The sequence below is a fragment of the Tachypleus tridentatus genome, chromosome 7, assembly GCF_004210375.1.
Source record: "Tachypleus tridentatus isolate NWPU-2018 chromosome 7, ASM421037v1, whole genome shotgun sequence".
NCBI lineage: Eukaryota > Metazoa > Arthropoda > Merostomata > Xiphosura > Limulidae > Tachypleus > Tachypleus tridentatus.
Window position 1 is genome coordinate 88,969,592 of NC_134831.1, and position 24,919 is coordinate 88,994,510.

Genomic DNA, 24,919 nt, shown 5'->3' on the forward strand with positions numbered 1-24,919 from the left:
CATATATATATTCTGTTAATTATATATACTATATTCAATATATATATTGTATTAAATATATATATATATATGAATATATGTACTATATTCAGTATATATATATATTTTGTATTAAATGTATATGTATTGTATTAAATATAAGAACTATTTTAAATATATATATATAGTTTGTTAAATATAGGTACTATATTGAATGTATATGTATATGAATTGTATTAAAGATACGTTTTATATTTAATATATATTGTAAATATATATATTATATTAAGTATGTATATATGGTATTAAATGTATGCTCTCTATTAAATATATATGTTGTTTTAAATATATTTTTGTGTTAAATATACATATGTATTAAAGATATGTAGTATATTAAGTATATATATGTTGTATTAAATGTGTGTTTGTGTGTGTTTTTTATAGCAAAACCATATCAGGTTATCTGATGAGCCCACCGAGGGGAATAAAACCCCTTATTTTAGCGTTGAAAATGCGTAGACTTACCGATGTACTAGCGAGGGGCATTGTATTAAATATGTGTACTATATTCAATACATATATATTGTATTAAATATACGTACTATATTAAATATATAGATATTGTATTAAATGTGTACTGTATTATACGAGGTCTGTTCAAAAAATACGCGGACTGACGTCATAAAACAAAATGTACTTTATTTAGAAGTTACAGGTCTGGGACCCCTTCAAAGTACTCTCCAACCCAACGCACACACTTATCCCAACGGTGTTTCCACTTGTTGAAACAGTCCTGGTACGTTTCTTTTGTAATGTCCTCCAGCTCCTTCGTCGCATTTGCCTTAATCTCGGGGAATCGTCTCAAATCTTCTTCCTTTCAAGGGTTTTTTGAGTTTGGGGAACAAGAAAAAATCGCAAGGAGCAAGGTTAGATGAGTAGGGCGGTGGGAAAAAACAGTGATCGAGTGTTTGGCCAAAAACTCACGAGTTCTGAGGGCTGAATTTTGCAGCAACGCGGTGCATCTTCAATTTTTCGGTCAAAATCTCGTAACAAGATCCAACTGGTATCCCACACTCTTCAGCAAGCTCTCTGACAGTCAGACGTCGATTTGCCCGCACCAGGGTGTTGATTTTGTCGACGTGTTGGTCGTCAGTTGACGTGGAAGGACGTCCAGGACGCTCATCATCTTCAATGGACTGTCGACCATCCTTAAAACGTTCATGCCACTTGAAACATGCCGTACGCTTCATAGCAACATCACCGTAAGCCGTGTTAAGCATAGCAAAAGTTTCAGTTGCACATTTTCCAAGTTTAACACAAAATTTCACAGCAAGTCGTTGCTCCTTCAGGTCATTCATTCTGAAATCCGCCAAACGAAAAAAATCTCACTTCACTTAAAACCGCGTAGCTAATACACAAATGAAGATATCTGCAATCGGGAAATGGCGTCGTAATCAGCTGATCTGTGCGAACCTAGCGACACCAAGCGGACTCTCTGGAACCAACTGGAGACGCGCAATTCAAACAGTCCGCGTATTTTTTGAAAAGCCCTCGTATATTGTATTAAATGTATGTACTATATTCAGTATATGTATATAAATATATTGTTTTAAATATATGTAATATATTAAATATATATAGACATTGTGTTAAATATATGTGCTATATTAAATGTATATAAATTACATTAAATACGCGTATTATATTCAATTAATATTTTTGTTTTATCATCAGGATACCAAGGAACTGACTTTTAGGCTAAAAGAGTGACTCACAAACCAACTGAATCAGCAATGTGTAAGGTTCGTCAGGACTGACTCATGTCTTATCAGTACCTTTATGGTTCGTTAGAACGGACTCATGTACCAGCAAGGTCTTATTTTTATGTTCGTGAATGCGGACTCGTGAAGCAGCAGCGCCTGATATTCATCGGTGCTTACACATTAACGAGCAGTGTGTTATGTTTATCAGAGATGACTGATGAACCAGGAGTAAATTATGTTTATCAGAGTTGATTCATGAACCATCTTGAAAAACATAATATACTAGTGGTTCATGAGTCAGCTTTGATAAACATAACACATTGTTAGTCCATAAACCAGCAGTGTGTTTAACTCATGAAGATATAATTCTTTACAATGCAAAAAAACAACAACTAAAATTGTTTGGTCTCATTGATATATTTAAATGACAATGAAACATTATTTTTATTTTAGTTGTGCAGGTTTAATTAATGAAAAAAATTTGTTCAGTCTAGTTTTTGTGGAAATTTAACGTTTACTTCTAGAACAAAGTAATTAAAGTTAAGATACCAGCCAGTATCGTGTCAAAATTTGATTAACCGCAATTTCTAAAACATTCTAATTAGTCGAAGATTTTGTTTTCTGACATGTACTTCTTCCTAGTCAGACGTTATATTAATTATCCACAAAATTTTCCGGGGTTGAATTTTACTTTTGGTAGATTGATAGATCAGGAATTACTGAACGTCACTGAATATATTAAAATTCATTCAACACGTGATGTATATACGTCACATTATCTAGTTATTAAAATTCATTCAACACGTGATGTACATACGCCACATTATCTAGTTGTTATACATTGTATCTATTACACTTACCCGAAAAGAATGCGAGTTCAATTTTTAATAGTGTCTTCTATTTAGAAAACCAGCGATATATATATTGTTTTTCCTGGCTCATGTAAAGCTCAAAGTCCTTGTCATGATTATCAAATTATTCTTTTGGAATGTGCATTTATGGAGAGAATGACGTAGTTTGGTGTATTAGAATATTTCACTTATAGCAATCCCTTTTATCTGTATTACAGCTAAAGTTACGCGGTGACGTATTGTTAGATAGTAAGTTCAACTATAGAAACAAACTTGAAGTAAGCAGACGAATATGTTGTTTTAGGCTAAAGTAAACATGGCTATAATTCGTGGGGATATTCACATCTAGCGAGTAACTTAACATGCTTTGTTTTCTTCTAACCAGTGAGGGCATTATATTGTAAGTAACGCAATAAAGTTGGTGTGTGTAAAAGAGGCGTATTTTGTCTGTTTATGTAAAAATACTCATGTCTATATTTATGTATTATGTTTTATGAAAAACGTTAAGCCCAATATTATTTGTAATCTCCATGGGGATTTGTATTACATTATCTACGGAACTTTAAAGAAAATTACAATATCTCTAACCACTAACTTATTGTTAAAATAAATAATGTACTGTATTTTATAATAAATAACAAGTATAGCCACTAAATTATTGTTAAAATAAACGATATATTTTATAATAAACAATACATCTAGCTACTAAATCACTAAACAGTGTATTGCAATAACAAACAATGCAATGTATTGATATAATAAATAATAGGTATAGATACTGAAATTCCTATTGAATTTCCTAATTAACATCGAATAAAGTTTAGTTACTTCGGTCAGTAGAAAAGCTGACTTATAGAACGAACGATAAAGGTTTTGTAGGATTTTACCGGAACGAATGGTAATCTTTATTACGGACTTATTAAACAAAAAACAGTCGCATTTCTTAAGAATACCACAAACTGCACATTTCTTTCATATCTTCTTTACAGAGATCGAGAATGTCTAAAATAGTGACGAAAATATAAAGATACGAAAGATAATCTCGGCGAACTGTTTCGCATTTCATACTTTTTGTGTTCTATAGCCAGTACTTAACCAATCATCGAGACTTAAAGTATGAATGGTGTAAAGTTCAGAGATGTTTACGAGGTGTTAAACATGGTGGAATTTTTGGGAACATCGCGTGAGCTTCACGTGTAAAGTCAGGCTACATTCGAATTAGTAATGTATGACAATGTTTCTATCTTTTATTAAAATCCTATAAATATTATAAAGAAAAGATTCACAAAGTGACCGTAAGATTTTGTAAGCTGTGAGGTATGTATATACAAACTTACGACTATAATTCAAAATCTTAAAAAGTGGAAAAAATTCATATAAAAATTTAAAGATAACATAAAACCAGTCATTAATTGTATTGATTATATATTGCTTTTTCGGCTCATAAAAGTATTAGAGACATTAATATTTATAAAATTCTGATAAATAAACGTTACAAATTATCCACCATTTCGTTTTTTCCTTCAAATGTAATTGTATTCTTTGCTACGAAGTTAACGAAAATAATTTTCAAATTAACTAGTCTTTTAATTAATTAGTTCTCATATCTGGGACGGAACGAGCTGGTTTAAAAATACATAATAAAGTTTGATTATTTTTTTCAGTTTTGTTCGATTAACCGTATTCAAGGTGTAGGTTAATGAACTATAATTTTGATATGTTCGAACCTCCGAATGATCAACTTGTATTTATAGAAGGACAGCAAAAAATCATGATAAACCATGTTCTAATTCCGCTGTCAGAACTTGGATTACTTTACTTACATTATGGTATCGACTGTTTCCATTCTAAAACTACGAAACAAAATGTATTTCCGTCAATTTGGCTTTGTAATTTCTTTTCACATAGAGCATTTTATATTCAAATAAATAATTAATAATTGTGTTATGAATAATTAAAGAAGAATATATTATCTGGCCAACTAAATAACTTCTGACGTCTTTCTATTTATATATCCTGCTTGTCCAGATCCAACTGATATTTTTACCTCTTCTGTTTATACATCCTACTTGTCCAGATCCAACTGATATTTTTTACCTCTTCTCTTTGTACATCCTGCTTGTCCAGATCCAACTGATACTTCTGACCTTTTCTGTTTATATATCCTACTTGTCCAGATCCAACTGATACTTCTGATCTTTTCTATTTATATATTCTGCTTATCCAGATCCAATTGATACTTCTGATCAATTGATCCCATGATATTGCTTGTCCTGATCCTGCTAGTACTTTTGATTGAACCAATGATTCCATTTGCCGAAACGTTGCTTTAACCTTTAGTGTTACTGTCAAACTTATATTGGGAAGTAACGCAACCTTTATGACAGAAAATCTGAAAATAACAACCAGTAACTGCACTTTGGAATATATTACAGGTTTTAGCACTTGACGTTACAAAAATACATTTTTTAAATGTAAAATTGTTATAAAAACATCAAATGATTACTTTAAATATTGCATCAATAGTACTTTTCTAGTTAAAAGAATTAACCAGTTTCTCTATATATTCAAGTGTCTTTATTAATGATTAAAATAAAAATGTCATTAAGTATTTTTTGTTCAGTTCCTAGATGGCACTACATTATAAAATTCTGTTTCCTTAGGTTATAAAGTTTGCCGGTTGATAAGAGTATGTATGATTCACCCAGCCCTAGTTATAATTTTTGACCTAAGAGGGCAACATTGCAGCACTAATGAATTTAAATATTCCCTCTGTTTAGCACTTTTTTTATTTAGACACGAAAGGTGGGTGGAATTTCTAGTAGTCATCTTCGAATGAAAATCTGGTGTATTGTGACCAACAAAACTCAGTTCTTGGTCAAAAACAACACAAGGACACTTCCGAAACTGGTCACTGAAAGAAAAATCACTTTCACTTTGTAATATGTCTTTAATCATTTTAGAAGTAAGATGTGGTCATCTAAGAGTCTGTACATAGTGTACATTTGTTCATTATACAAGATTGCGTCCTAAAGAAACATAGAATTATTTTGCCTGATGAAACAATATTATTTTATTTTTATCCAAAAAGGGTTGAAAGGTTCTTTTTAATCATTATCCATCATAAACCAAAACGAAAGAAATGCTTTAAACAATCTTGAATCGAATAACAATATCACAGTAAAGGCAGCAATCAACGGTGGAGCTATTGTTATTCTTGACAAAAATGACTTTATCATGGAAGCCAGCTTGAGGACATTAATTTCTATACAAAAAAATTCTCACATGATCCTACAACTCAGTTTATTAAAAACCATAACTGATGAACTTAAAGAACTCCTCAAATACAATAAAATAAACAAAGAAACCTTTCAGTATTTGATACTCAGACAAGATTTTCCTGGTAAATTTTATCTCTTATCCAAATTCCAAACAAAAAACAAATCCTGGTCGACCCATAATTCCTAATATAAACATGGCTACTGAAAAGCTGTCTGCTTTTGTTGACCAACACACAAAAGTATCCCCTGTACTCTCTCCTCTTACAAAAAGGACACTACCTACTTTTTTAACATCATAGAAGATATTAACACTGACAGACAGTTACCACAAAATAGTTTTCTTTGTACGATGGATGTTTCAACACACAAAAGTATCCCCTGTACTCTCCTCTTACAAAAAGGACACTACCTACTTTCTTAACATCATAGAAGATATTAACACTGACAGACAGTTACCACAAAATAGTTTTCTTTGTACGATGAATGTTTCTTCCCTTTACACCAATATCCCACATGATAAAGGACTAGAAACTCTAAAGTCCGCATTAAACCTCACTAACCAATCAGAATCTCAAACAATAACCGATCTTGCCAGTCTCGTTCTAGCTCTGAACAACTTCGAATTTAGTTACGAGCACTACATTCAAGTTAACGATACTGCAATGGATACCAAAATGGCTCCCAATTATGCCAATATCTTTATGAGTCATATTGAAAACTAGCCTTTACAACTCATCTTGTAAAATCTTATACATGGTAACGTTACATAGACGACATATTTTTCATTTGGACAGCCGACCTTCAATCACTTAAAGAATTTATCACACTTGCAAACTCCTTTCACAAAACAATTAAGTTTATTTGCGATATTTACCTACACAAATTCACTTACTTGATGTAACAGTTTTTGTGAAAAAACGGCATTTTAAAAACAGACTTGTACAAAAAGCCTACAGACAGACCACAGTATCTTCACTTTAAAAGATGTCACCCCTCTCACTCTGAAAGAAACATTATCTACAGTCAAGCTCTTAGAATCAAGAAAATATGTCCAGATGAAATAAATTACAGAAAAGACACTAAGGATATAAAACTAACCATGTTACAGAGAGAGTACAAAGAAATCAAAATCGACAAACAACTTGAGAAGGCTAACAATACTCAGCGGGAAAAACATCCTAAACCAGAGTAATAATAAAATAATAATAATAGTAATAACAATAATAGTAATAATAAAACCAGAGTAATAATAAACTTTCAAATAGTATTACTCTTGTTATTACCTACCATTTTAAACTCAGAAATGGTTCACGAATTCTGAAAAAAACATTTTTATCTACTACAGCTCGACAGACGTCTCAAACAGATATTTCCTGAAGGTCCCGTTGTTTCCTTCCAAAAAAACAGAACCCTAAAAGATATCTTTGTTCACACAAAAATAAATTACACTCCACCCCAAAATGGCTGTCGTACGTACAATAAAGCCCGTTGTCAAACCTGCAAATTCGTACAAACCACTTACTCATTTTCCGACAACCAAAATCAACGGAATTTTAAAATATCTAAAGAAATCACTTGTGAAACAAAAACCACCATTCACCTTATACAGTGAAAAATATGCAATTATCAGTATATAGAACATACACAAACAGAGAACGTTTTAACATTAACAAATCCTCTATTAACACTGAAAAAGATCCTCCTGTCGCTGAACACCTCAACCAACTCAGTCATTCGATTAAGGTTATTACTCTCACTGACATTGAAACAGGACTCAAAACAAAAGCAGACAGAGAAATAAAAGAAACATATTGGATTACTAAGTTAAACACTGTTCAACATTTCTCAATTAATCTAGGTCCAGGAATCAGTGATCTCCGGTCATTAGTTCATCTGTCAGAAAAATAACTTTATTCTTCACTTACTTTTTAATGAAATAATTATTGTTTTTAAATTGATTTATATAAACATATGTTTATTAATCACTCTCCATGTGTTATCTATACTTGATTTATATAAATCTGTTGTTATCTATACTTGATTTATACAAACATATATTTAATAATCACTCTCCAGGTGTTATCTTTACTTGATTTCTATAAACATATCTTTATTAATCACTCTCCAGGTGTTATTTATACTTGATTTCTATAAACATATCTTTATTAGTCACTCTCCAGGTGTTATCTATACTTGATTTATATAAACATATCTTTATTAATCACTCTCCAGATGTTATCTATACTTGATTTATATAAACATATCTTTATTAATCACTCTACAGGTGTTACCTGTATATTTTTTATTTAAACATCTAAGTACAGTTCTTAAAAATACACACATATTATATCCATTCCAAAGTCTGTCAGCCTCTTCTCAGTTTTCCTTACAGGCGTCCACCCAAGCATCGAGCACGACGAAATCAAACACACAATTTAAAATCAAACCCAAACCAAGCTACATGCAGTACATCGGATATTTTCTAAACATACCAACCGGCTCACCTACTTTTTCAAGTTAGTAACAACTTCAAAACATAGTGCTGACTGTATTTTGCACAATGGTTGTTTCTACCATATCTTTAATTTTAGCACCGAACGACCACGTCGCCGCTTCACCCACCAGTAGTCATATAACACTTCCAGACGAAACATGCAACCTACGGACGACTTTCAGCAGTCAAACACCGATTTACCGCCAAGTCCAGTTCCAATCAAGAAAGACACCTAAGCATGCTCATCCAGCTCAACCTCGGCGCCCTCAACCTCCACCCTTAGCAACATATCTGGACTTACTGATCCCAAGAAGACAGACAACAAATACTGCCAGACCACAACTATTATTTCAAAACTTACAACCTCAAAACAGATACAAACCACACGACCTGAAATTACAGACGCGTCAGTCTAGATAGACTTTGTGGTCACGAACATCCAGAAGTTACTACCTAAGGCTACTAGTAATCACAAATCAATCCAGACCACCATCAAACAACGCATCCAGGGAGCACAAGCAGAGAACTCACGTTTACCTTCACCACTTCTATGCATCTCTGAACCAAAGCCCACATTGAATTTCCTCGAAGGATTACAAGCGAAGCGCAAGCAGTTCATCCAAAGCTACAATAAACCACCTACTTCTACAGTTCCGCCATAAGCCTCTTACGTTTTTATTTACTTATTTTAAATTCCTGTATGCATTATTAACCCAGACTTTCTTTCCCCACAGCTACTTCCGGCCACTGTCTGGGTAGATTATTCGGCACCCAGGCCGTGAGTGGGGGGTTTTTCTTGGGGTACTCCTGTTTCCCGAACACCTAAATCTTAGGCATTGGATCTGTATATCCCAGCTAGGCCCGGCATGGCCAAGCGTGTTAAGCGTGGTGGTGACTAGCTGCCTTCCCTCTAGTCTTACACTGCTAAATTAGGGACGGCTAGCACAGATAGCCTTGGAGTAGCTTTGTGCGAAATTCAAAAACAAACAAACAAACAAACAATATCCCAGCTAGGGCAGTATAACCCATCGATCTGTATATCCCAGCTAGGGCAATATGGCCCATCGATCTGTATATCCCAGCTAGGGCAATATGACCTATCGATCTGTATATCCCAGCTAGGGCAATATGACCCATCGATCTGTATATCCCAGCTTGGGCAATATGACCTATCGATCTGTATATCCCAGCTAGGATCTGTATATCAATATGACCCATCGATCCCACGCCCGGCCCTGAATTGGCCCGTTTCAGTTTGACATTTTCTTGATATGTTAACTGCTTCTTCTTCAATCGGGCGTTGACTTCGCCTCCACTTTGTCAGCTGCCACTCCTGCCAGACTCGTGCTGACAAGTTCCATGTTAAACTTATCAATCGTTTTAACCCAAATTATTAATTATTAATAATCATTTGGTCAAAATTCTTAATTTCTACAAAGTGCGGGGCTGAAGGAGGACTGTTTAGCACCCCTGGGGGCTGATATTTCCTTAGAAATATTAATAATATTCCTAAACAACTGCCAGATTGCCCCTGAAGAAGAAAGGTCCGTCTTTCGAAAGCGCTTTGGTTAAAAGGGTTTCTATTTCAGTTTTATATAGTTTACTGAAACTTATTTCTTTGTGTAGTTCGTAAAAATTTACTACATTACACTCAATACTTCAAGGAAAATTTACTATATTGCACTGTATACGTCAGTGGAACTTATTACACTGTGTAGTTCAGTGGAATTTATTACAATACAATGTATAGTTTAATAAAAATATACTATAATTCACTGTGTAGATCAGTGTAAATTTACTGTGTTACACTATATAGGTCATCGAAGATTTACAATACAACACTGTGTAGTTCAGTGAAAAGTTACTATAATACACTGTGTAGTTCGGGTAATAGTTACTATAATATACTGTGTAGTTCAGTGAAAATTTACTATATTACACGGTATAGTACAGTGAAAATGTATTATAATACATTGTATAGTTTAGTGAATCTTATTACTATGTGTGGTTCAGTGAACATTTGTTATATTACAATGTATAGTTCTTTGAAAATTTACTATATTACACTGTATAGTTCATGAAAACTTACTGTGATACTCTGTGTAGTTCAGTGAATATTTACCATATTACACTCTATAGTTCATTGAGAAGTTACTATATTAAACTCTATAATTCAGTGAAACATATTACACTGTATAGTTCATTAAAACTTACTGTGATACACTGTGTAGTTCAGTGAATATTTACTATATTACACTCTATAGTTCAGTGAAACCTTATTATAATACACTGTGTAGTTCAGTGAATATTTACTATATTACACTCTATAGTTCATTGAGAAGTTACTATATTAAACTCTATAATTCAGTGAAACATATTACACTGTGTAGTTCAGGGAAATGTTACTATGAATTACTGTGTATATAGTTTAGTGAAAATTTACTACATTACACTTCATAATTCTTTGAAAATTTACTATTATATACTTTGTAGTTCAGTGAAAGTTTACTATATTACACTGTAGAGTTCAGTGAACATTCATTATATTATACTGTAGAGTGCGGTGAAATTTTACTGTTTTACACTCTATAGTTCAGTGAAAATTTATTATATTACTCTCTATAGTTGAGTGAAACTTATTACTGTGTATAGTTTAGGGAAACTTATTACATCATATTTGGTTCTATAATCAATTATAATTTGAACTACACACAACATTAATAAAACCTTCCACTTTCGTATAACTTAGAAATGACCTGGTTAGTTTCACGTATCATAACAGCAAAACTTTGATACGTGTGTTGAAAGCATTCAAATAGTAAGTGAACTGAAATAAAAATGGAATAAACCATGGACTATTGGATGGTACACCGGCTATTCAAGAAGGTCCGGCATGGAACCCCTACGCCCAAAAGCCCTTCTTGCCCGAAAAAGGGCATCAAACTAACATTCATGACGTAAGGTTTAAACTAATTAATAATTAATCGTAGTTTTCGCTATATACGTAGGTGTCCGATATACCCATGGCTTTGTATTGCTGTATCTCTTGGTAGCGAATAAACTGTTTCATTATTATGTCAAGAAACAAGAGAGTGTTTTGGTCTCTCTAAAGCTGGGCACAGCACAGTTAGCTTGTTGTGCAATTTCGTGTTTAATAACAAACATATTCTAGGCTTAATAGCTGCTCCTATACTTTACGTGTTTCACGGAATATTCTAGAAACAAAGTTAGGCCTCATTACTCAGGCCTTCTAAACTTTATATATGTCATCCGCAATTGTTTAACCAATCACTGCAACAATATTGCTTTTAACGAGACAGTGAACGGTTCATCTTTTCACCAGGCTTTGTAAGATTATAATTACGTTCTTGTCAGTTGAGGTCTTTATTGTATAATGGAAGACGGAGCTGGAGTAGTTATATATGACAGACCAGACCGACAGGAAATCCAGTTGTTTAATTAAGTGATCGTCATCCGGCTTCTAGTAAGCGTCATCCGGCTTCTAGTAAGCTTCATCCGGCTTCTAGTAAGCGTCATCCGGCTTCAAGTAAGCTTCATCCGGCTTCTAGTAAGCGTCATCCGGCTTCTAGTAAGCGTCATCCGGCTTCAAGTAAGCTTCATCCGGCTTCTAGTAAGCGTCATCTGGCTTCAAGTAAGCTTCATCCGGCTTCTAGTAAGCGTCATCCGGCTTCTAGTAAGCTTCATCCGGCTTCTAGTAAGCGTCATCCGGCTTCTAATAAGCTTCATCCGGCTTCTAGTAAGCGTCATCCGGCTTCTAGTAAGCTTATAATCCATTAAATAACTTTGATTATTCTCATTAGACCCCCTCTTTTAGTTTCAATGATACGTTCACCAACTTGACCTCGACCTGCTATACGATATTGATTTTCAATGAAGTAACCGATTTTAGTGTAGAACTCTCGGCCTTGACCTCTGAGTGAAAAGTCACACAGTTTATCAGTAAAATAATATAACAGAGTACAAGTGACTCTAACAGTTCATCTTTTTTTTTTATAAATTACAAGTTATTTTGCAATAAGTAGAATTTTGTCACTTTTGTTTTTGGTGTTAAGGACGAAACTAAACAACGGTAGATTTTTTTGAAAACCCAATTTTAGTTTGTAAACCCTAACATTGGTATGGGGAGGGATAAGTTTCATAAGAACTATTTTATTTTTAAACTTTATGAACAGTTCCAGTCTTGACCGGACTATTTGCACATGACGTCATCACTTCGTTCTATTTTACCTCAAATTTCGTTATAAGTGTTCATCATTGAGACCAGAAAACTTCATTCATTCAGGAATTCTGTAAGATACATTTCAAGTGACTTCCTTATTAACTTCAATACTTTCTCATACTTTAACGGTTTATTACTTTACACATATGAATACATCATAATGAGAATTTAGAGTAGTCTAAAGTTTAATAAAAAAAACATCGGAATACGACACAGGTTTTACTAGTTACATAAGCCTGAAGAAAAACATTTAACGTAACAGTGTTTACTTACAAGGTCTTACTAGAAACATATACTACTGACTTTCGGTAAAAATTAGATAAAACATCCGCTGTCGTTTGTTTTCACACATTATTCCAAGGGGAAGAATAGCCCATGTCTACGTATGAATTAGGAAACATTTCTAGGGCCTTCTCGGGTTTGTTCGGGCTGAATGTTCCTCCGAATGAAGCGAACGGAGCGTACAGAGGATACCAGCGGAACATATCAGACTCCATGTACTTCTTGATGGCCGGAAGTTCTTCGAATCGAGTCATGAAACGCTGGAGATTGGAGAAGTCCTTTAGGCAGTCTGGATCAAATACGCGGTGCTGATCTAGGGCTTCGTAGAAAATAAAGTCGACATAGGTCACTCTATCACCAATTAGCCATTGTCCAGAACCGAGGAACTCGGACAACCATCTTAACTGTTCAGGTAGACGTCCCAGGTAGTTTGTCCGCATGTTTCCATAAATTGCCGGCGGAACATAAGCCACTCTAATCAATCCCCACCTGAAGTCACACAATTGCTGCTCCACGAGATCCGTGCGGATTCGTTCCTCTTCTGACTTGGCGTCGAGGTCATTTTTACGAGCAAGATACCTCATAATGGCTATACTCTGGGTCAACTTGAGATCACCATCGATGTAGTAAGGAATATTAGGAAAATCTAGGCCTAAAGACAGTCGATCTACCTCCCATTCTCCACGACCCCATTCGGGGGGATCGCCAGGAATGTATAGCTTTTCTTCAAAGTCGGTTCCACTGTATGCCAGCAGGTAACGGATAGGCTCACACAGCCCCCTAAGTTTCCAGTAACCGAGCACAGGCGACATGTTGCAATTCTCTTTAAAACTTACGACCTTCCCTGTTTCTTATATAGAAGATTATCATGTGCTTATCACACTGAGTTTCATTATCACTCTTAGGTAAGTTACACGAGCAAGCTTGCTTGTAGAAGTAACATATTTACACACAAAAGAATACTTCTTTCTTATCTATGTTAAGTCTAACCTAACCTTCATAGTAACGCTATCAATTCAGGAAAGGCTCTGGAAGAATTATACACGAATAAGATATCACAGTCATGCGACTCACAAAATGTTATATTTCACAGTCACAACAGGTGTGATGTGCTACATTTCAGTTACACGGAACATAAAGCATTAAACGTCGGTCACATCGAACGTTTGATTTGTCAGCCAAATAATTAATGTTATAAAGTATATTGAATAATGATGGAAAAAAATTCTGTTTATTTCTCTTTATTGCTGTGTACGAAAAGGATTATTTAAACGGGGATAAAACCTCGGATGTTAGCTTTGTAAGTCTATCGACTTACCATTATCCCACCGAAAAAGTAAATTTTTTAATCGTGAACTTGGGATTTTAAATTAGCACTTTGTTGGTGTTGGAAAAACGCGTAGGTTAAAGAAGTTTTGATAGAAATGAAATTTCCCAGCATGGCCAGCTGGTTTAAGCACTCGACTCGTAATCCGAGGGTCGCGATTTCGTATCCCCGTCACATCAAATATATTCGTACTTTCAGCCATGGTGGTGTTATAATATGATGGTCAATACCACTATTTTGTTGGCTAAAGAGTAGCTCAAGAGTTGACGGTGGGTGGTGATGACTAGTCGCCTTCCCTTTAGTCTTACACTGCTAAATTAGGGAAGGCTAGCGCAGATAGCCCTCGTGTAGCTTTGCGTGAAATTGAAAACAAGCCAAGAAATGAAATAAAAACCCTATAACCTTAACAATTCTAAAAGGTGGACCATTCTTTTTTTCAGGGGAAAACTGGGACATAAAGGGCATACTTTGTGTATCTTTACTTAGACTTAATGAAAAGTTAGAAGTAGAATCTTTTAAAAAATATTAGATTAAGAAAGTTTATATTAGACTGTAGATTTTAACATGGTTAAGAAATATCCTTTACTGAGTGAAAACAGAGATAAAGTCAGTCGTACACTCACTGAACCGCCCCCTATTGTATTATTTTTATCTCTCTTTAGCTTTGTTTTCTGTATCATTTGTTTGTTCTCTATCTTTTCTCCAATATCAGTTAAGAATAGCCTTGAGAGAAATGTGACTATTTCATGCAGCGTAATCTGAGGGTCGCCAGTTCGAATTCCCGACACACCAAACACGTTCGCCTTTTCAGCCGTGAAGGCATTATAATGTGACGGTCAATCCCACTTTTCGTTGGTAAAAAAGTAGCCCAAGAGTTGGCGGTGGGTGGTGATTACTAGCTGCCTCCTCTCTGGTCTTACATTGTTAAATGTGGGACGGCTAACGCGGATAGCCCTCTCGTGTAGCTTTGCGCGAGATTCAAACCAAACCAAACTCATGCAGCATTGCTGGCACTTTACAGCTTGTAGTAGTAACTGATAGAAACATTTAGGGAGGGTTATAGGTTACTATAACTAGTATCCAGGTGAATAAAATCTTTTATATATTTAGATATATAGTAAATGTACATTATCAGGTTCTCAGAAAGTGTTCTGTTTGATGATTAAATAACACCAAAATTAAGAAATGTTTTTATTTCTTGGTTTTGAAGGTCACATATCATACTGTGCAGTAGCCTATAGAGTGCATAATTCTTTACTGTCACAAAAGTACAAATTGAAACGTTAACTGTTTCTCGTGCGGCGTCATTTTAGCGTCTACTGACAGATAGACAGACAACACATTACTGTTTTGTAATGCGAGTGGTTACAACGGGTGGCGCTCTATATGGTCTTTCTCCTATTTTCGGGAAAATGAAACAAGTATTTATCGGTCGAGTATTATTTCATGTTCTGTGTACATACGTCATGTGTTTGTTTTAGTTTGAATTTCGCAGAATACTACGCGAGGGTTATCTTTGCTAGTTATTCTTAACTCTCCAGTGATAAGCAAGAGGAAAGGCAGCTACTCAGCACCACCCACCCCTAACTCATGGGATACTCTTTTAATAACGAACATTGGAATTGAACGTCATTTTATAATGCAAACCAAAAACTAAAAAGGCAAACATGTTTGGTGTCAAAAATCCGAACCCGTAACTCGCACTTGCGATTCCAGCACCCTAACCACCGTATCTTGTCAGACTATTTTAAAATTGTACACAATTGCTACATTATCTAACACAAAAAAGTATAACACATACTAACTATAGTGATAGGTTTAGTATATCATAAATTTATCATAGTTGTAGGTTTATAATAACACATACCCACCATAGTTATAGGCTTACTATAACATAATATAGTTATGGGTTTATAGTAATATACTCACCATAATTATAGGTTTATTATAACACATACTCACCATAGTTATAGGTTTATTATAACACACACTCACCATAGTTAAAGGTTTACAGAAACACATACCAGAATTATAGGTTTGTTTGTTAAGATTATTACTTGTTAAAAGTAACGGCAACTATTAAGCTGTTTAACAATGCTTTTAATTCACAAATAACTGAAACTATTTTGTTTAAAAATACGTTTTAAAGAACACATAACAGTAAATATTAGGTTTAACGATACTTTTAAAAGACAAATAACAGTAACTATCATGCTTAGAATAGGTTGTAATGAACAAATGACGGAAACTATTTTGTTTAACAATGCTTTTAATTGACAAATAATGGTAGCTATTAGGTTTAACAATGCTTTTAATTGACAAATAATGGTAGCTATTAGGTTTAACAATGCTTTTAATTGACAAATAATGGTAGCTACTAGGTTTAACAATGCTTTTAATTGACAAATAATGGTAGCTATTAGGTTTAACAACACGTTTTGATGGACAATTAACAGCAATTATTATGTATAAGAATACCTTTTATGGAGAGAGCTCAAGATTTTAACTGTAACGAAATACAAACCAAGAACCTCAGCTCCATAACACAACTATCATGCCAAAACTGCCAAATAAAGCTTTACTAAGGAAGAAGAGCAATTAGGAAAGTTGCCTTTAGAGATTTTCTTTTCGTCTATTATTATTCGCTAATCTACAGTCTTCCAAATCTGTTTGGAAAGTTGACAAGTTCCCGGTAATGTAATTAATTTCATTGGTCATAAAACACTTAGGAACGCCTCCCATAATGTTTAGTTAAAATAAATTGTTCTTTAAAATTTGTTTAAAACAAATTATCTTTTAATATTCTTGAGAAGCGGCTAGTGTTTTAATATAGTAATCCCCTTTACCGTTATCTAAAGTTTGATTAAAGTATACGATAACAAACGACGAAGATATAACAACACTTACAATCTTGCCACGTTTACGCATGTCAAACAAATATTTAGGGATACTCCCAGGGTAAACAAACAAAGCCAAAAAATAGTCCTAAAGTTTTTACTTAATCCATACGTTCACTTCGTGATGACTAAGCAATTTCGTATGATTAACATGCTATAAAAGTGTTATTTCAAGATTTAGTTTTATGTATTAATGGTTAAATTTCATCATATGATCGGTTGATTAAGAACAAAATTACATAAACTTTATTATGTTGGGATTTTAATTATCGCATAATTTGAACGAGCATAATACAAGTCTGAGAAATGGAGGTATCTAAAAACATTTCGTAAAGTTTAAACACGAAACAAGTTCCAAGGAAAACCACGATAAAAATAATTAATTCGATTGTATATCATAATAACTTAATAACAATTTACGATACTGGAAATACCTTAATTTGACAGGTCACTTTTTATGTACAACAGGCCAGACATTAAAGTTCATTACTGAGCTCTTGTATCACGCGTTTTTTTATGGAAAACCTAAAACGTTCATTGATATAGACCTTTCAAACACTTGATATTTCTTTAAAAACCTGAACCTTACTATGTTCTCTTACATCCATTACTTTCCGTAAACAAAGTTATCGGTATGTACGTTAACTTTACTCTGTCTATTTCAGTCATTACTTACTGCAAACAAAATTACCTGTATCTACATCAACCTTACTCTCTCCACTTTCGTCATAACTTACTGTAAACAAAGTTATCTTTATGAAAATCAATCTTACTCTGTCTAGTTCAGTCATAACTTACTGTAAACAAAGTTATCTTTATGAAAATCAATCTTACTCTGTCTAGTTCAGTCATAACTTACTGTAAACAAAGTTATATGTTTCTATATCCACTTAAGTCATAACTTACTGTAAACAAAGTTACCTATAACTACATCAACCTTACCTACTCTATTTCAGTCATAACTTACTGTAAACAAAGTTAGCTGTATCTACATCAACCTTACTCTGTCTATTTCAGTCATAACTTACTGTAAACAAAGTTACCTGAATCTACATTAACCTTACCTTGTCTACTTCAGTCATAACTTACTGTAAACAAAGTTACCTGAATCTACATTAACCTTACCTTGTCTACTTCAGTCATAACTTACTGTAAACAAAATTACCTGTATCTACATTAACCTTACTCCGTCTATTTCAGTCATAACTTACTGTAAACAAAGTTACCTATATCTACATTAACCTTACCTTGTCTATGTCAGTCATAACTTACTGTAAACAAAGGTACCTGTATCTACATTAACCTTACTCTGTCTATTTCAGTCATAACTTACTGTAAACAAAGTTATCTTTATGAAAATCAATCTTACTCTGTCTAGTTCAGTCATAACTTACTGTAAACAAAGTTATCTGTTTCTATATCCACTTAAGTCATAACTTACTGTAAACAAAGTTACCTATGACTACATCAACCTTACCTTCTCTATTTCAGTCATAACTTACTGTAAACAAAGTTAGCTGTATCTACATCAACCTTACTCTGTCTATTTCAGTCATAACTTACTGTAAACAACGTTACCTGCATCTACATTAACCTTACCTTGTCTACTTCAGTCATAACTTACTGTAAACAAAGTTACCTGTATCTACATCAACCTCACTCTGTCTATTTCAGTCATAACTTACTGTAAACAAAGTTACCTGTATCTACATCAACCTTACTCTGTCTATTTCAGTGATAACTTACTGTAAACAAAGTTACCTATATCTACATCAACCTTACTCTGTCTATTTCAGTGATAACTTACTGTAAACAAAGTTACCTGCATCTACATTAACCTTACCTTGTCTACTTCAGTCATAACTTACTGTAAACAAAGTTACCTATAACTACATCAACCTTACCTTCTCTATTTCAGTCATAACTTACTGTAAACAAAGTTAGCTGTATCTACATCAACCTTACTCTGTCTATTTCAGTCATAACTTACTGTAAACAACGTTACCTGCATCTACATTAACCTTACCTTGTCTACTTCAGTGATAACTTACTGTAAACAAAGTTACCTATATCTACATTAACCTTACTCTGTCTATTTCAGTCATAACTTACTGTAAACAAAGTTACCTGTATCTACATCAACCTTACCTTGTCTACTTCAGTCATAACTTACTGTAAACAAAGTTACCTGTATCTACATTAACCTTACCTTGTCTACTTCAGTCATAACTTACTGTAAACAAAGTTACCTGAATCTACATTAACCTTACCTTGTCTACTTCAGTCATAACTTACTGTAAACAAAGTTACCTGTATCTACATTAACCTTACTTCGTCTATTTCAGTCATAACTTACTGTAAACAAAGTTACCTATATCTACATTAACCTTACCTTGTCTATGTCAGTCATAACTTACTGTAAACAAAGGTACCTGTATCTACATTAACCTTACTCTGTCTATTTCAGTCATAACTTACTGTAAACAAAGTTATCTGTATCTACATTAACCTTACTCTGTCTATTTCAGTCATAACTTACTGTAAACAAAGTTACCTATATCTACATTAACCTTACTCCGTCTATTTCAGTCATAACTTACTGTAAACAAAGTTACCTGTATCTACATTAACCTTACTCTGTCTACTTCAGTCATAACTTACTGTAAACAAAGGTACCTGTATCTACATTAACCTTACTCCGTCTATTTCAGTCATAACTTACTGTAAACAAAGTTACCTATATCTACATTAACCTTACTCTGTCTATTTCAGTCTTAACTTACTGTAAACAAAGTTACCTGTATCTACATCAACCTTACTCTGTCTATTTCAGTCATAACTTACTGTAAACAAAGTTACCTGAATCTACATTAACCTTACCTTGTCTACTTCAGTCATAACTTACTGTAAACAAAGTTACCTGTATCTACATTAACCTTACTTCGTCTATTTCAGTCATAACTTACTGTAAACAAAGTTACCTATATCTACATTAACCTTACCTTGTCTATGTCAGTCATAACTTACTGTAAACAAAGGTACCTGTATCTACATTAACCTTACTCTGTCTATTTCAGTCATAACTTACTGTAAACAAAGTTATCTGTATCTACATTAACCTTACTCTGTCTATTTCAGTCATAACTTACTGTAAACAAAGTTACCTATATCTACATTAACCTTACTCCGTCTATTTCAGTCATAACTTACTGTAAACAAAGTTACCTGTATCTACATTAACCTTACTCTGTCTACTTCAGTCATAACTTACTGTAAACAAAGGTACCTGTATCTACATTAACCTTACTCCGTCTATTTCAGTCATAACTTACTGTAAACAAAGTTACCTATATCTACATTAACCTTACTCTGTCTATTTCAGTCTTAACTTACTGTAAACAAAGTTACCTGTATCTACATCAACCTTACTCTGTCTATTTCAGTCATAACTTACTGTAAACAAAGTTACCTGTATCTACATTAACCTTACCTTGTCTACTTCAGTCATAACTTACTGTAAACAAAGGTACCTGTATCTACATTAACCTTACTCTGTCTATTTCAGTCATAATTTACTGTAAACAAAGTTACCTGTATCTACATTAACCTTACTCTGTCTATTTCAGTCATAACTTACTGTACCCAAAGTTACCTATATCTACATTAACCTTACTCTGTCTACTTCAGTCATAACTTACTGTAAACAAAGTTACCTGTATCTACATTAATTTTACCTTGTCTATTTCAGTCATAACTTACTGTAAACAAAGTTACCTGTATCTACATTAACCTTACCTTGTCTATTTCAGTCATAACTTACTGTAAACAAAGTTACCTGTATCTACATTAACCTTACCTTGTCTATTTCAGTGATAACTTACTGTAAACAAAGTTACCTGCATCTACATTAACCTTACTCTGTCTACTTCAGTCATAACTTACTGTAAACAAAGGTACCTGTATCTACATTAACCTTACTCTGTCTATTTCAGTCATAATTTACTGTAAACAAAGTTACCTGTATCTACATTAACCTTACTCTGTCTATTTCAGTCATAACTTACTGTACCCAAAGTTACCTATATCTACATTAACCTTACTCTGTCTATTTCAGTCTTAACTTACTGTAAACAAAGTTACCTGTATCTACATCAACCTTACTCTGTCTATTTCAGTCATAACTTACTGTAAACAAAGTTACCTGTATCTACATTAACCTTACCTTGTCTACTTCAGTCATAACTTACTGTAAACAAAGGTACCTGTATCTACATTAACCTTACTCTGTCTATTTCAGTCATAATTTACTGTAAACAAAGTTACCTGTATCTACATTAACCTTACTCTGTCTATTTCAGTCATAACTTACTGTACCCAAAGTTACCTATATCTACATTAACCTTACTCTGTCTACTTCAGTCATAACTTACTGTAAACAAAGTTACCTGTATCTACATTAATTTTACCTTGTCTATTTCAGTCATAACTTACTGTAAACAAAGTTACCTGTATCTACATTAACCTTACCTTGTCTATTTCAGTCATAACTTACTGTAAACAAAGTTACCTGTATCTACATTAACCTTACCTTGTCTATTTCAGTGATAACTTACTGTAAACAAAGTTACCTGCATCTACATTAACCTTACTCTGTCTACTTCAGTCATAACTTACTGTAAACAAAGGTACCTGTATCTACATTAACCTTACTCTGTCTATTTCAGTCATAATTTACTGTAAACAAAGTTACCTGTATCTACATTAACCTTACTCTGTCTATTTCAGTCATAACTTACTGTACCCAAAGTTACCTATATCTACATTAACCTTACTCTGTCTATTTCAGTCTTAACTTACTGTAAACAAAGTTACCTGTATCTACATCAACCTTACTCTGTCTATTTCAGTCATAACTTACTGTAAACAAAGTTACCTGTATCTACATTAACCTTACCTTGTCTACTTCAGTCATAACTTACTGTAAACAAAGGTACCTGTATCTACATTAACCTTACCTTGTCTATTTCAGTCATAATTTACTGTAAACAAAGTTACCTGTATCTACATTAACCTTACTCTGTCTATTTCAGTCATAACTTACTGTACCCAAAGTTACCTATATCTACATTAACCTTACTCTGTCTACTTCAGTCATAACTTACTGTAAACAAAGTTACCTGTATCTACATTAATTTTACCTTGTCTATTTCAGTCATAACTTACTGTAAACAAAGTTACCTGTATCTACATTAACCTTACCTTGTCTATTTCAGTCATAACTTACTGTAAACAAAGTTACCTGTATCTACATTAACCTTACCTTGTCTATTTCAGTGATAACTTACTGTAAACAAAGTTACCTGTATCTACATCAACCTTACTCTGTCTACTTCAGTCATAACTTACTGTAAACAAAGTTACCTGTATCTACATTAACCTTATTTTGTCTATTTCCGTCATAACTTACTGTAAACAAAGTTAGCTGTATCTACATCAACCTTACTCTGTCTATTTCAGTGATAACTTACTGTAAACAAAGTTACCTGCATCTACATTAACCTTATCTTGTCTACTTCAGTCATTACTCAAACAAATTTATTTTTATGTAGAATATCCAGTAAGAGGCATCATCGATACTTAATGAAAATATCTCTTAGTTTTAAAACAATAACAATAGATTTTATTAAAACGAATTTCTTTATAGTCGATGTTACCATATCTGTGTAACTACGATGTACCTTACAGTAACTATGCAGCGCTGTTTCTATTTCCTAAGGACTCCGTCAAGTGCACTTCATTGTCGTCGTTCCTGTATCCAATAATGTGTACACAGTAATTCTCTCTCGTAGCTGATTTCGACAGCCCGATCACACAGAAATCCATAGTTGATTGGTATGTGTTCATATCGAATAGCACGAGCACTCATTCTATTTTGCAGTTGATTGAGTATGTTAAAGTCCAACGACTAGTATGAACTGCTGTTTTATCTTTGAAATAGATCTAGGATAGGACTTGTGTTATCTCTGGGAACCCGTGTACCGTTTATGTCTATTTCAGGCGGAAACTCTCCTTTGTTATGTTGCGTACTCTTGGTTGGGGTGCATTAGTTGTTTTGGGGTTACCGCTTATTCGAGGATGCTCCACTTTGCATACCACAACTGGGATAGGACTTGTGTCAGGTGTCTTTATGGACTGAGGGTCACGGGCTCGAATTCCCGATTCAACAAACAATGTAACCCTTCTTCACGTTGGGGCGTTAAAGCGTAACGAATGATCTCACTGTTCGTTGGTAAAAGAGTAATCAACTGTTGGCGGTGGGTGGTAATGATTAGCTGCCTTTCCTCTAATTTCTCTTTGCTGAATTAGAGATGGCTGGTGCAGGTATTCAAACCGAAACAAATAAACTCTTTATGGTCGGAGTTAGTGCGATATATAAATGTAACAAGTGTTCCTAGGTTCTTATAATAGTATAATATCTATTCTGTCTGTCCTGAATGTTTTATCCGGCAGAGTTCACACAGAAGTTGCATAACTTCAGTTAAAATAACAATAATCCAAAATTAACTTAATTTCCATGTTCCTTTTTTTGAGGCTAATTTGTAGGATGATATCAGAGAGCGTGATCTGGTGCAACAGAACTAGTTATCAAAATGACCTTGAGGTCTTGTCTCTTAGAGTTCAAGATTAAAGACATTCGGTTTTGTAGCATACTTTTACAGAACTGTTCTTCTGATAACAAAACTCTTGCTTGTTAAAAACTGATAAAAATTATAAACATTTTGAACTTAAGACGCATCTTGCGGAAGTAGTTGAAGTGCTAATTTTATTAATTACTGTTTGTTCACAGTTCTGAAACCTTGTTGTGATGAGCTGAATGTGTTGTATATATCCGAAGCTACTGTCGCTCTGTTTAAATCATAAATATTGTCAGAGTAAAATATTAAACTGAGAACATCACGGGTCGGGATTATCAAACTAGACATGGTGGTATTGTACCAACAAGGTTCACATGATTCACTAGACATGGAAGTACTGTACTATCAAGGCTCACATGATTCACTAGACTTGGAAGTATTGTACTAACAAGGTTCAGATGATTCACTGGACATGGAAGTACTGTACTAACAAGGTTCACATTATTCACTAGACATGGAAGTATTGTACTAACAAAGTTCACATGATTCACTAGACATGGAAGTATTGTACTAACAAGGTTCACATGATTCACTAGACATGGAGGTACTGTACTAACAAGGTTCACATGATTCACTAGACATGGAGGTACTGTACTAACAAGGTTCACATGATTCACTAGACATGGAAGTATTGTACTAACAAGGTTCACATGGTTCACTAGACATGAAAGTACTGTACTAACAAGGTTCACATGATTGACTAGACATGGAGGTACTGTACTAACAAGGTTCACATGATCCACTAGACATGGATGTATTGTACTAACAAAGCTCATATGATTCACTAGACATGGAAGTACTGTACTAACAAGGTTTATATGATTCACTAGACATGAAAGTACTGTACTAACAAGGTTCATATGATTCACTAGACATGGTGCTACTGCAGTAACAAGGTTCACATGATTCACTAGACATGGAGGTACTGTACTAACAAGGTTCACATGATTCACTAGACATGGAAGTACTGTACTATCAAGGTTCACATGATTCACTAGACTTGGAAGTATTGTACTAACAAGGTTCAGATGATTCACTAGACATGGAAGTACTGTACTAACAAGGTTCACATGATTCACTAGACATGGAAGTATTGTACTAACAAGGTTG

At 33.8% G+C, this 24,919-nt stretch overlaps 1 protein-coding gene, 1 long non-coding RNA gene and 1 pseudogene across 3 annotated transcripts in view; 1 reads left to right on the forward strand and 2 right to left on the reverse strand.

Moving 5' to 3' along the window:
- LOC143256153 (uncharacterized) overlaps positions 1-3,026 on the forward strand; it is a 31,622-nt gene extending 28,596 nt beyond the window's left edge. Inside the window, exon 7 of the mRNA XM_076512959.1 lies at positions 1,714-3,026. Coding sequence (XP_076369074.1) covers positions 1,714-1,736 — 23 coding nt within the window. The 3' untranslated portion in view covers positions 1,737-3,026. The remainder of the gene's footprint in view (positions 1-1,713) is intronic.
- Positions 2,388-23,123, reverse strand: LOC143256156 (uncharacterized). Its single transcript, XR_013031192.1, has 3 exons — positions 22,853-23,123; positions 6,767-6,875; positions 2,388-4,985 (listed from the first exon to the last, which is right to left on the reverse strand). It is a non-coding gene; the product is annotated as an uncharacterized LOC143256156 (long non-coding RNA).
- Positions 12,726-13,733, reverse strand: LOC143256154 (glutathione S-transferase Mu 1 pseudogene; annotated as a pseudogene). The gene has a single exon (XR_013031190.1). The product of XR_013031190.1 is annotated as a glutathione S-transferase Mu 1 pseudogene (transcript).
- Positions 23,124-24,919: the final 1,796 nt, after the last annotated feature.